This window comes from Schistocerca americana, chromosome 1 (assembly GCF_021461395.2).
Source record: "Schistocerca americana isolate TAMUIC-IGC-003095 chromosome 1, iqSchAmer2.1, whole genome shotgun sequence".
Classification (NCBI taxonomy): Eukaryota; Metazoa; Arthropoda; class Insecta; order Orthoptera; family Acrididae; genus Schistocerca; species Schistocerca americana.
The window spans coordinates 998,814,364-998,828,058 of record NC_060119.1 but is presented as its reverse complement, the minus strand read 5'-3'; the positions used below and the strand labels follow the sequence as shown (position 1 = coordinate 998,828,058).

Below are 13,695 nucleotides of genomic sequence, written 5' to 3'. Positions count from 1 at the left end.
GGGGTACGACAGGAATTCGTGGCAGGCCACATAATAGCAGTCAGCAGACTGGTGACCCAAAGAAAGAAAGTTTCGCAGCTACAGCCACAGGTTCCATGGAATGCCAGGTCCCCAATAGTATAATACTGCCCCCAATCGATCTGCGTCCGTGACGCCGTGATTGTCTTAAGCAGCCGCTTCCACCGATCCACGGCCCAACCTCGGTTACGTCGTGCGCACAGCAATCGTAATTTACACGCCCTTGGGTCGGTATGGGAACACGTAAGTGTCGCCTGCTGAAGAACCCCATCTGCTGAAGAGCCCCAATTTCGACAACCAACGTCTAACGGTGTGCTCTGAAGCTCCTGGGCCTACACAGACAACTGTACTCCCCCATCAAATTTGCCACAGGCCGCTGCCTATCCAGCTTTACAGAGCGGGCAAACTTCCGAATCCCACTTGCTGTGATGATGCGTGAACGTCCACCAACTTGTTGCCTACTCGTGGTTTCGCTGTCCTTCATTAAACCACTTTCCCCAGATGTTCAAGACAATAGTACTGGAACAACCGACCAGTTTCGCCTTTTCAGACATTCTCATTTACAGGTGTGTAACTATGCAACCTTTGTCAAAGCTGCTATGTAAGTGGATTTCCCCGTTTACGGTCCGTATTGTCGCCACATTCGTCAGTGCTCCTCTTTTAAGCTTTCCACACTGCGCCTAGCCGAATTACGGAGCTTTTTGGAATGTGTGGTCCTATCGGCCGAAAAATGGAAACCAGAGTGAAAATCAAAAACGTTTTATTTGCTATAGTTTGTTAAACCTTCCAGTTAGTTCTCTACATAGTCTCCGTTCGGACTTAGACATTTGTTGTAGCGCCGGCCGAAGTGGCCGTGCGGTTAAAGGCGCTGCAGTCTGGAACCGCAAGACCGCTACGGTCGCAGGTTCGAATCCTGCCTCGGGCATGGATGTTTGTGATGTCCTTAGGTTAGTTAGGTTTAACTAGTTCTAAGTTCTAGGGGACTAATAACCTCAGCAGTTGAGTCCCATAGTGATCAGAGCCATTTGTTGTAGCGTTGTACCAATTTCCCAATACCCTCGTCATAGAATGCAGCCACCTATGCTTTCCGCAAGTTCTTTTCGCTGGGCTCGTGTTCGTCGTCTTTGCCAAAATGTTGTCTTCATAGCCAACGGTTCACGTCAGTAGGGATGAACATCAGAGGGAGCCAAGTTCGGGATGTATGATGCGTGATCAAACACTTCCCATTTAAACCGCTGCAGTAGCGTCCTCATTGCCCTGTAGTGTGAAGACAACAATTGTCGTGAAGACATGACACGTGTGTTGCGTGGGGATATGTGAAACAGTCGACCCCTCTCAACGGTCACCCACTGTGTACTCGGATCTGAAACGGGCAACGTGACGCAATTGACGTGTATACTAAAGGCTCCGCCCAACATATCTGCGCAGAGCTCCATCGCATTTTCACTGTCGTTGCCATTTCGGGACCTATCACGCTTTACTTTCCGAACAGCCTTCATACTTGTTGAGATAGAACAGCTACTTCCTTGCTGCATCTAAAACAGGTTACCATTCCCCTTCGGTCAAATGAGAGACATGAACTCAGGACTGGAAGTGTTTCAGCCAGGACGCATACATTCTTGTTTATTCCTGGCACTAACAAATGCGTAATCTTAAAAAAAGCCTTAACGTTGTGGGACAAGTATCTGCGTTTAATACTAGTATAATAATCGAGGACAAATAGATGGTTAACAAAATAGGTTTCAAAATACGACCTTATTTTCAATGAAATGTCACTCCTAACACAGGTCGTGCTATGTGATTTGACAGGCAAAATGGACGCAGTAGATATAGTGTTATGATTCACAGACTAGATTACGTATTGATTTTCACTGTAAAAGTTTCTTGAAAACTTCACAAATAAATTAGTACAAGGTTCTTGTATACAGCTTACAGACTATAGAAAAGACTTGTACTTCGTCGTTTCTACCTACATAAATAACGTGTAGCTTGAGTTAAAACCATCGTGTCTCAACTCCTCAGCTGCTTGAACTAACGACAACACATGTAGAATGCAAAGCTCAGCCGTAATCCAACACAGCTCCTAGATATACGTGTGCTTACATCCGATACACTGAATAATTGGCCAAGGGAGACGAATCACCACAGCAAGAAAGGATACTTCCATTACTTCCTGTTAATTATAAGGAAATAAGACCTATAGATAAAATTCAATGCTGTTGTAAATGTCATCTTCATTCAAAGTTATGTCCAAGGTGCGCTTGGGAAATCTCATAGTTGGTACCAAACTGCAAAGAAAATAGAAGTCAAAAATATACTTGTATTCCCCTTCAAACGAAAATCAATTGCCCACAATAAACTTAATTCACATTTACAAAGCAGAAAACTCTTGGATTCCATATATGCAATCATACAATGACCTCATGTGTTCCTTTTCTGAGGCAGGTATACAGGGTGGTCCAAAAGTCCGGAAACACCCTGATAAAATCCAGATGGAGTAGCAAACAAGGAAACAGAGTCCCTACACACGAGAAACGGGAAGGGGGAAACTTTACAGGCTATGCCACCAACATGGCGGCCATATTGAAAGCCGCCATCTTGGATTCAACTCTAAAATTTCAAATGGGAATGTGGTCATGTGACATATCAAACAGATAGAAAATTTCATCGGAAAAACAATGCCGTTGTTATTTTAAACATAGCTTAATTCGTACTCGGGTTGTAGCCAATTACTTGCGGCAGCAGTGGGACGCTCGGCAGCGTGAGTATTACGTACTGAGAAGTCATAAAATGGTGTCTGAAACGGTGCAAAGTGACTATCCCATGCCTTATATGTTACATGTGAGTAACTGTTAGGTGTCATTTACTCGTGTTACCGTTTTAATCATTATTTCCTTATTTACAGGTTACAAAATGCCCGTAAGACATGAAGAACGCATTGAAAACATCTTGATATCAAGAGAAAGGAGCACACGGGTCGTTGCTGAGGATTTCAACAGTCGTCACACAACCAGACAGCCCATCACTCACAGCGCAGTTGCCAAGTTTTTGGCCAAATTCCGAGCAACAAGTTCTGTCGCATATAAACCTAAGGCTGGAAGACCAAAACCGCCACCGATGAAGCAACAACAGTGAGCTTGTTGGCACCATTTAGCAAGAGTCCACAACGGAGTACTCGTCGCCTGTCACAAGAATGTGTGGTTAGCCGTACCTCTATACTGCGAATTTTATCGCAGCACAAATGGCACCCGTACAAACTTCAGCTGCTCCAACACCTAAACGAGGATGACCCAGATCGTCGGGTATAGTTGGCAGAATGGGTGACACAGCAGCTGTAGATAAACCCACGTTTCCCCTATCAAGTGCTGTTCAGTGATGAAGCCAATTTCTTTATCAATGGTGAAGTGAACAGTCAGAATCACAGATAATGGTCCGACACAAATCCGCACCGGATTGATGCTTCCAAAACAGTCGACTCACAAATGTGATGGTCTGGTGTGGTGTGTGGGGTACCAAAGTCGTTGGACCTGTTTTTCTTATTGATGGTACGTTAACAGACAGCGGTTACCTGAGGTTATTGCATGAAGAAGTGTTTCCCTCGTTGTTAACGGAGGACGGGACATTTCCGGAATTCTTCCAGCATGATGGAGCCCCACCACATTATGGGCACAATGTGCAAGCATACCTGGATGTGCAGTTCCCTCAAAAGTGGATTGGTCGTAGGGGTGCTGTGGAGTGGCCAAAACGTTTACCAGATTTGACTCCTTTGGATTTTTATCTTTGGGGTCACGTCAAAGCACTGGTTTATTCTGTAAAAATACGGGATTTGCATTATCTAATGCAGGGCATTGTTGATGCCTGTGGTCAAATTCAGCCAGACGTGTTGGTCAAAGTTCATCAGGACTGAGTTCGGAGGATAACATTAACAATCCAACCTTTTGGAAAGATATCGAGCCATTCCTATGACTGTTGGTGGTCTCTTGGAACTGTGTAACATCGGCGTAATGTCTTTTCGGCACATAACACACACGCTGCCGGGCGTCCCACCGCTGCCATATGTAACTGGCTATAACCCGAGAATGAATAAAGCTATGTCTAAAATAACAACGGCATTGTTTTCCTGGTGAAATTCTCTATCTGTTTGATATGTCACATGACGACATTCCCATTTGAAATTTTGGAGTTGAATCCAAGATGGCGGCTTTCAAGATGGCCGCCATGTTGGTGGCATAGCCTATGAAGTTTCCCCCTTCGCGTTCCTCGCGTGTAGGGACCCTGTTTCTTTGTTTGCTACTCCATTTGAATTTTATGAGGGTTTTCCCGGACTTTTGGACCACCCTGTAGAATGAGACAGTGGAGGGTGTCTATCCAACTACGCCAATCGTGTATTATTGCTTCAAATTAATATTTGTACAGACGCCGATTGCATGGATCAGTATCTCCAGCAGTTATCATTAACTATATCTTCTGCTCTTCAAGCAGTCAGAATATCAAAATTTGTAACTTAAGTGTTCGATACTAATTTGAGCCTGTACAGTCTTTTCCTGCTTGCTCTTGCTAGTTGTTATTCCCGTTGACAGTCAACCAGCATATGGCACATCATCCAAAAATTTCTTTCCGTCCCGAAAGTGTTTCAGTGAGTCGTAACTACAATTTTTTGCTTACAAATATTGTTCCACATACATATTGTGTCGGATTATATAGTGAACATTCTCGATGTGTTTGTTTATCTATATTTGTAGACATCTAATCTAATACCCGCAGTTTTTATACATCGTTTCAATGATCTAAAATTTTTTACGCCCTCTGCAACACAACGTTCTGCAGCTCATTGAGAACGTTTCATAATTTTTTCTTAAAAAATTATTTTCAGAAATTTGCTTCATTAATGTGGGTTTCAAGAGAATTTAAATTCATAGGAATACAGGTTATGTAGAGAACTTGACGAATGCAGGGCAGACCGATTCTTTAAGTTATATAAACGATCAATATTCTGAACAGCAGAATAAAACTTACCGGAGACGATCATATCACCCTTCTCCGTCGTCCAGTAGTTGATGGACGTCGGATAGGCTTCTGTATGGCACTCCAGCGTCACATCCTGTCCGATGTACGCTCCCTCTAGTTGATTTGGTATCGACAACATGGGTGGGACTGTAACAGAAAGAATGTTTTGTTTCTTCTTTGATTTGGTAAAACATGAAAAGTATTTTACTGTCCGATTTCAGTGCAAGTCGTTAACTAATATTGATTGCTAATATGTTACATTATGCATTTGCAAAAACAGACATAATGTCTTATGGGATAACAGCAATCAGTGATTTTATAATGTTACTTTAAATCCGTCTTGATTGCAAATTTTTTTTGCAAATTTGCAAAAATAAAAATTTGCAATCAAGACGGATTTAAAGTAACATTACATTATGCAGTTGCTGCCGCACATGCGTCATGAAGTTAATCAGTAACATAAGACATTGGGATACCTAATGCTACCAGGATCCTCATTTCGCATCGAATGCTATTCGATCGTCTCCTCTAGACTTTCAGACGTATTATTTTCTTTGGTTATTTGGGTCATGTTGCTTCTGCTTGAGGATTACTGTGATTTGCCTCATTCAATAAGGGGGCAGTCTTCTCTTGTCTTAACACAGCAACCGATTCTCGCGACCTGTTAACCACTTATTCGGATGACTGCATGCTCCAGCCAACACTTCGTTTCCAGTGCTTTTAAAATTGCTTCTTCCACGACAGCCTGTTCCCTGGCCCATTTGTTTTTTTTTTTTTTTTTTTTTCCTGCCTCTACTAGTAATTCACAAATCGCTTCTCTCCAATGCTCATTGGATAACATTTAGTTTTTCAGTCATTCTCGTACTGAATGCCCATGTCTCACAGACATTAGCCCAACTTGGTAATAAACACTGATTGTAAGTTTATGTTCCAGGTACTTAGGAAGCTCAGTTTGGAAAGTCCTATTTTATTTTCCGAATGCACCCCACCCCACTTTTAACCTTGTGTATACATGTATGTAAATAAAATTTTCCATTTGATGTTCGTCCAACTTTTACTGGTTACAGAGACACAGCCGTTAATGGGCCATCACAAGATCCATACATGGTGTATTGCGTAATAATATTGTACAATATGTCGTGCTAGTGTGTGTGGCAAGAAGTACACAACATTATTGTGCAATATTTATGCCCAGAATTCTACCATTGCAGAGAACTCTTATGTATTGCAACTGATTTGCTTGTCTTGCTAATCACATGTGCAGATTATGCAAATCGGAAGAAATAAGCCTGAGAAGCTTCCAGTGAACATTACAATCGAGCGAAGGCTCTTTCACTGCAACATATATCCGTAAACCACAACAACCAGTAATTGGGAATTACAAAAATGAACGTGTTTTTTATCGCGTACAAGTGGTATTTTCTATGTACTTCTCTACAGCAACAACTTTTGGAAACCAAATAAATATTTATTGATTACTGATTGAAGGGCTTCATGATCTTATGCCTGTAGTGTGATTACTTTTGCAAGGGAAAAAGTATGTATTCTCACTGGCCAGCCGACCCGGGCCTGTTGGCCAGTTCTGGAAACTCCATATGTAAAGTGAACTTTTCTACTTACTGTCATGACACAATGGTCTTCAGTTTCCGGTGGAAAACGAAGTATCTGGCGTTTCCTGAAGTCCGAAATTTCATTTCTCCAAGTACGGCATGGAGCTTTAATAAACATTCTCCAGTGCACTGCCTGATCTGTTGTCATTTACTTTTTCCACTTCTACACGGAAATTCGTTCAAGGCTAACTGAATTTCTCTTGGTGTCGGCAGGAACAGCCGTTTATAGTGCAATACCACTCTTACACGGCGCAATATATTGCGTAATATACTGAGCTGATCTGAATGTTTTTAACGCGCTGCGGTCACCTTGAATATTTTTCACAAACCGTCAATATCGCTCTCAAAGGGCCACTATTATTGCACAATACTTGGTATTGCCCAAAAAACATTGAGCGTATCACGGCCCCTTTATAATGTCAAGGCGAAGCAAATGATGAAGTTCATAGCTGATTTTTATAAATTCCGCATCCGACTTCACATTGTCCTGACAACACCACGTTTATCTTTTATGCGGTCGTCTTGGTGTTTTCTGATGACGGCAGCACTACCCATGACCTGAAACATCAATTGGTCTCTTATCTTCAGTTGCCCTAAATACTAATACTAGCTCTTTGATTGTTAATTTGTGCCGTAGAACAGGCTGATTCAAAAAGAATACCACAACTTTAGGAATTTAAAACTCTGCAACGACAAAAGGCAGAGCTAAGCACTATCTGTCGGCGAATTAAGGGAGCTATAAAGTTTCATTTAGTTGTACATTTATTCGCTTGAGGCGCTGTTGACTAGGCGTCAGCGTCAGTTGATGTTAAGATGGCGACCGCTCAACAGAAAGCTTTTTGTGTTATTGAGTACGGCAGAAGTGAATCGACGACAGTTGTTCAGCGTGCATTTCGAACGAAGTATGGTGCTAAACCTCCTGATAGGTGGTGTATTAAACGTTGGTATAAACAGTTTACGGAGGATGGGTGTTTGTGCAAAGGGAAAAGTTCTGGACGGCCGAGAACGAGTGATGAAAATGTAGCACGCATCCAGCAAGCATTTGTTCGCAGCCCAGGAAAATCGACTCGCAGAGCTAGCAGAGAGCTGCAAATTCCACAATCAACTGTATGGAGAGTCCTACGAAAAAGGTTAGTTATGAAACCTTATCGTCTGAAATTGGTTCAAGCACTGTCTGCAGCTGATAAGATTAAAAGAATCGATTTCTGTGATTTTATCCTTGCTCAAATGGAAACAGATGAATCTTTAGTTTCAAAGATTGTGTTTAGTGATGAAGCAACTTTCCACACCAATGGGAAAGTCAACCGTCACAATGTCTGTATATGGGGCACTGAGAATCCGCGGGAAACAACTCAGTATGAACGTGACTCGCCTATGGTGAACATTTTCTGTGCCATTTCAGCCAATAAAGTTTTTGGTCCCTTTTTCTTCGAACGTGCTACTGTAACTGGACTACAGTATCTGGAGATGTTAGAGAATTGGCTGTTCCCTCAGCTCGAACAAGAAGCACAACAATTCATATTTCAGCAGGATGAAGCGCCACTTATCTGTCCGTAACTACCTGAACGTCAACTACCCGAGGCGATGGATCGGCCGCCAGGCAGCCCGTGACAGAGCACTTCATCACTGGCCTCCAAGAAGCTCTGATCTTACCCCCTGCGATTTTTTCTTATGGGGGTATGTTAAGGATATGGTGTTTCGGCCACCTCTCCCAGCCACCATTGATGATTTGAAACGAGAAATAACAGCAGCTATCCAAACTGTTACGCCTGATATGCTACAGAGAGTGTGGAACGAGTTGGAGTATCGGGTTGATATTGCTCGAGTGTCTGGAGGGGGCCATATTGAACATCTCTGAACTTGTTTTTGAGTGAAAAAAAACCTTTTAAATACTCTTTGTAATGATGCATAACAGAAGGTTATATTACGTTTCTTTCATTAAATACACATTTTTAAAGTTGTGGTATTCTTTTTGAATCACCATTTATTTCTGTGGCCAACGGTGTTGCAGTAGTGGTAACACCGGTTCCTGTCAGATCACCGAAGATAAGCACTGTCGGGCTGGGCTGGCACTTGGTTGGGTGACCATCCGGTCTGCCGGGCGCTGTTGGCAAGCGGGATGCACTCAGCCCTTGTGAGGCAAACTGAGAAGCTACTTGATTGAAAAGTAGCGGCTCCGGTCTCGGAAACTGACATACGGCCGGGAGAGCGGTGTGCTGACCACATGACCCTCCATACCTGCATCCAGTGACGCATAATGTCTGAGGACGACACGGCGGCCGGTCGGTGCCGTTGGGCCTTCAAGACCTGTTCGGGAGGAGTTTAGTTTAGTTTAATTTTAGTATTTCTCTATCGCTGAGTTCACTGTACTTTCCTTTAGTTTTATTACAATATGTTTTCAGGGCTACACTCCAAAACGCAGTACTACCACAGATCATTACTATGTAACACGTCAGAACGTAGTTTCTGTATAAATACGCGTTGCGTGCACAACTACACAGATCTGAAGATGATAAAATGTGATAGAAATTTGTCATCCCTTAAAAAAATATTCATCTGAGTCTCTAAAATAAGCAGTGTAAAAATCAACACAAATGCTGAATTTTTTTCGAGACCAATATGTCACCAGTAGAGGATATTATTTTATGTCCATCACTGGCGGCGTTGAATGACAAAGACGTGGCAATAATTGATTATTGTCAGACGGGGCTGTGGAAAGTAATAGGCAGGAGCCCGTAAGACCTCGGAAATGCAAACGTCCATCGAGCCACCTGCTTTCATTAAATACGGATTTCGGTGGAGCATCAATATTACTGCTGGATCTTGATCCCTGGCTTCAAGCTGGAACCAGAACTCTTCCCAGACGTGTCCCTAGAACACGCACAACAAACCAATAAGAATTACGCACTTATTACATTGAATTATGCATAGTTTCCCCTTCTTTCTTATGCTATTCCGTTTTTTGAACGGCCCGAGATTAAAGACAGTGGACGGTCACATATGTCTGCTGCCGGACGATATTTTTCACATTACGATGTATCTTTAAGATCCAATCGCAATATGTCGAAATGTGTAATCGCTATTGTGTACACTTTACTGCTGCAATATAGGAACTTTCAATAAGCAATGTAATACATTTTTCCTCTCTGCCAGTTTCCGTTGAAGAAATGTGGAATATGTCACGGGACATCGTGGAATGTTTCCGTTTAAGCCCCTATAGTTTCATGAAGTTCCGATTGGTGGCAGCGCTATACGTACGTTTCAAATATTCAAATGTGTATGAATTCCTAAGGGACCAAACTATTGAGGTCATCGGTCCCTAGGCTTGCACACTACTTAAACTAACTTATGCTAAGAATAACATACACACCCCTGCCCGAGGGAAGACACGAACCTCCAGCGGGAGGGGCCGCGCAATCCGTGACATTGCGCCTCTAACCGCGCGGCCACTCCGCGCGGCCGTAGGTTTCAAAATGACGTCTGTAACGGAGGAGCGTTCCAGGCAGAGAACTATCACTGTATTTCTTTTGACGGAAACCAAGAGCATGACAAATGTTCATAGGCGGTTGAAGAATGTGCTAAGCAGATCTCACAGTAAACAAAAGCAGGGTGAGTTGTTGAGTGAGGTGCCTGTCAACGCCGAAACTAAGTCGTTCAAATACGTCCGAACTTCCGCGTGCCGGTAGGCCACTGTCACCCTTGCAATGCTGGAACGTGCGGCCACTCTCATTCGAGGTGGTTGACGGATCAGAGTCAAACACCTCACTGTATAACTGGGCGTCTCTGTCGGTAGTGGCGACACTCTCACCCACCGATTGGGGTACACAAAGGTGTGTACCGGCAGTGTTCCTAACCATCTGACAGGGACTCTGAAGGGATTATTCCGTAAGATGTCCTCCCTCATGGCGCAATGATCAATTCTACAGTGTATTGTGGTGCCCTCAGGATGTTGAAGATGGCTCTGAGCACTATGGGACTCAACTGCTGAGGTCATTAGTCCCCTAGAACTTAGAACTAGTTGAACCTAACTAACCTAAGCACATCACAAACATCCATGCCCGAGGCAGGATTCGAACCTGCGACCGTAGCGGTCTTGCGGTTCCAGACTGCAGCGCCTTTAACCGCACGGCCACTTCGGCCGGCGGATGTTGAAGAAACAACTTGGATGTGTGCATCGCCACAAAAGTGCAGACAAATTTCTCCTTATCCTTGACAATGAAGTTTCTTCACAAGCCTGCTCAAGCCACGGAAGATAACAAAACTTCGTTGGACTGCACTCTACAGGTAGCAGTTCGTGCATTATGGGGAGATTACCGAAGCAGCGAGGCATTGGCTCCAACGTCGATCAGTACCATTTGGGGATACAAGCTCTCCCAGTAAGGTGGACTGACCCATGGAATGGCGATAATATTGCAATATATATGGTTTTGTAGGCAAAGGAGTGCGAAATAATATATTGTATTGGAATCTCGAATAAAACCAACCTGCTTTCAGAACAAAATACGTTACTTACTGAACGTTCGTTGTAGTTCTATGCGGAAACACTGAGGTTAAAATGAAAAATCAGGAGAGAATTAGCGTAAACAGGTATCAGGTACCTTCTAAAAATGATACGAAAATTATAGGATGCATGGTACCAAATTAATGATCGGTGTCCTGATTTGGCTTTCATTCTCCCCTGCCCGCCCTCTCCGAAGACCAATCGTCCCCTCCTTAACCCTTCCCCCTACTCCCCCGCCACACCACTTTACTAACATTATAACTCTACCAGAAGCTATCCTGGCATACGTTTCTGTAGCTAAACTGGTCTTAAACATATTTTTTTTTTTCGATTTATGAAACAGCTAGGAGTTTCCGAACATATTTGAAACTTCAGCTTCTGGAGAAAACTACAAGCATGGTAATTAAATTTTCGTTTGGGCTAACATAAGTTTTACTTTTGGATAAATCTGTTTAAATTCAGTGTCAAAAATTGTATATAATCCACGATTTCTTTCAATAGCACAGTTTTATTCTAATAATGTGTCGGTTGTTTAACTAATCCGGTGGAATACTTTTACCATCTAAATTGCAGCACATGCACCACTTTCACATTGATGGTATGTCACAAGTTAAGATCCTCAGCCAAACTCTGGATTCAAAATAGGTAGTAGGTATTGGTGTACTGCCAATCAGAGGTAGAGACGAGGATTCAAATCCTAGCCCCGTGTAAAATTTCTACTTTCGCAAATAATTATTGCAGTAAACAAATTTGCTTCATGTGACAGATTTAATTTTCATTTTCCTATTCATAGTCGTTATCCTAAAGAGTATCACTGAAACTTGCACCACGATACTTACAGTTTTCTATTAATTCTGCATAACTTTACAATAATGTAATAAATACTGTGGTTCATGACATAGACTTCCTCGAACTAGTTTTCTACATTTTACTTTAGTAGGAGTGCCACTCCAAAAAGAATACAGACTTTTTTTAAGAGCAGCTCGTTTGAGACACTATTTAAAAGCCTCCAAGAGGGAGTTATTGTCTTCAAATCTCGTTCTTCGGTTTACCGATAAGGTAAAAATCACAGAGTGCCAGATTTTGGCAGCAGTGTGGGTGTTTCTGTGTTGTGATCTCGTGGGAGATTTCTCATTGGAGTTTGACTGGGCGTTTTCGTCCAACGACAAAACATCGTTTCCTTGCCGATTCTGCTGAACACGACACATTCGAGCTTGAAGTCTCTTGAGGGTTGTCACGTATGCGTCAGAATTGATTCTGGGTCTATGTTTCATGATGTACACGCAACAGTCCATCTTAATCAAAACACGCAGTAGCTATCGCATTCCCTGCTGATGGCGCAGTTTTGATTTTCTTCTTCTTGGGCGAGCGTCAACTCCTCACACCTTCCTCAATCTCTTGTCAGTGTCTTGCTGTCTCAACACAGGAACTCTATAAAAGCACTTTCCTTCAGATGAAAATCAAGTGCGGTAAGCACCTTGACGGACTGATACGACAGCGCGACTTGTGGAAACATGTTCAACTCATCCATTCAGACCTGAATTTTTTCTGAAAGACTGAAAATTGTTTTTTATGTGGTTCTTTAATGCAAGGCTTATACAGAAATGTGTACACATTTTCAAAATATGCTTTGTATACTTGGCTTCATTTTATAGACTGGAAGAACTAACTTGAAATATTCTCTATTGTAATAAATGAAACGATCATTCAGTAATTATAATCCAAATTGACAATAACAATACTGGCCTACACAGAGGAGCACAGCAAATTAACCACATCCCTGTATTCTGGTCTTCATTAGCTGCTGCATACTGCTACATTGACTTGTTGATATTCTTATAGTGATGCCTAACAGATGACAGCACTTGTGCATGATGTTTAAAGATTCACAAATATGTACCACGTACACACTTCTGTTGCAGCTAAGACACAGTAAAAGTTTACGTGAATGTAAACCTTCAGGTGCTGAGAAGCTTTCTTCGTCACAACGTGAACACCGTCTAACAGTACCATTTGCCGCTGCGCATGATGGTGGCAGCTTATTACATGCAGGTATTGGTCTACGTAAGTCTTCTACCTATACACTGAATGGCCTAGTGTGCCATTCGCTTTCGTCTTTACTAATATATCACGAAATGAGTGACAGCCATTCTACTCCACTTCCATAGCGAAGGCTATGTTTTCGTGGATGCTGTTAAGTCGCTCCAGAAACTCATCCATTGCCTGTCTGCCATGCTCCCAAACTATGCAAGTTTCGTCAGCATAATGGTATAAGTGCCTGGGTGTTTGGCAGCACTCTGGAGGTCCACATCCTCAAAGTTTTCTATGTATAGATTTGCGACCTCAGGGGCAGGATGTTATCCCACGGCCTCTCCATGTATCTGTTCATAAAACTCTCCAATGCATGTGTTTGGGACCGCTGTCAGCCAAAATTGGGAGGCTCATGAAATAATCGAACATAAAAACCGTCTTCCGAAAACCGCCGAAGACTAAAAAGTGGCTTGGCTCTGAAAAAGACCTACTTAAACTTAACGAACCAGAGATTTACAACATCGTCTG

At 42.7% G+C, this 13,695-nt stretch overlaps 1 protein-coding gene across 1 annotated transcript in view; it reads right to left on the bottom strand.

The window, feature by feature from the left end:
* Positions 1 to 13,695, bottom strand: part of LOC124548682 (neurotrimin) — a gene marked incomplete at its 3' end in the record, with an annotated part of 1,196,053 nt that overhangs the window by 237,337 nt on the left and 945,021 nt on the right. Inside the window, exon 8 of the mRNA XM_047125186.1 lies at positions 5,035 to 5,172. Within this exon, the coding sequence (XP_046981142.1) occupies positions 5,035 to 5,172 (138 nt within the window). The remainder of the gene's footprint in view (positions 1 to 5,034; positions 5,173 to 13,695) is intronic.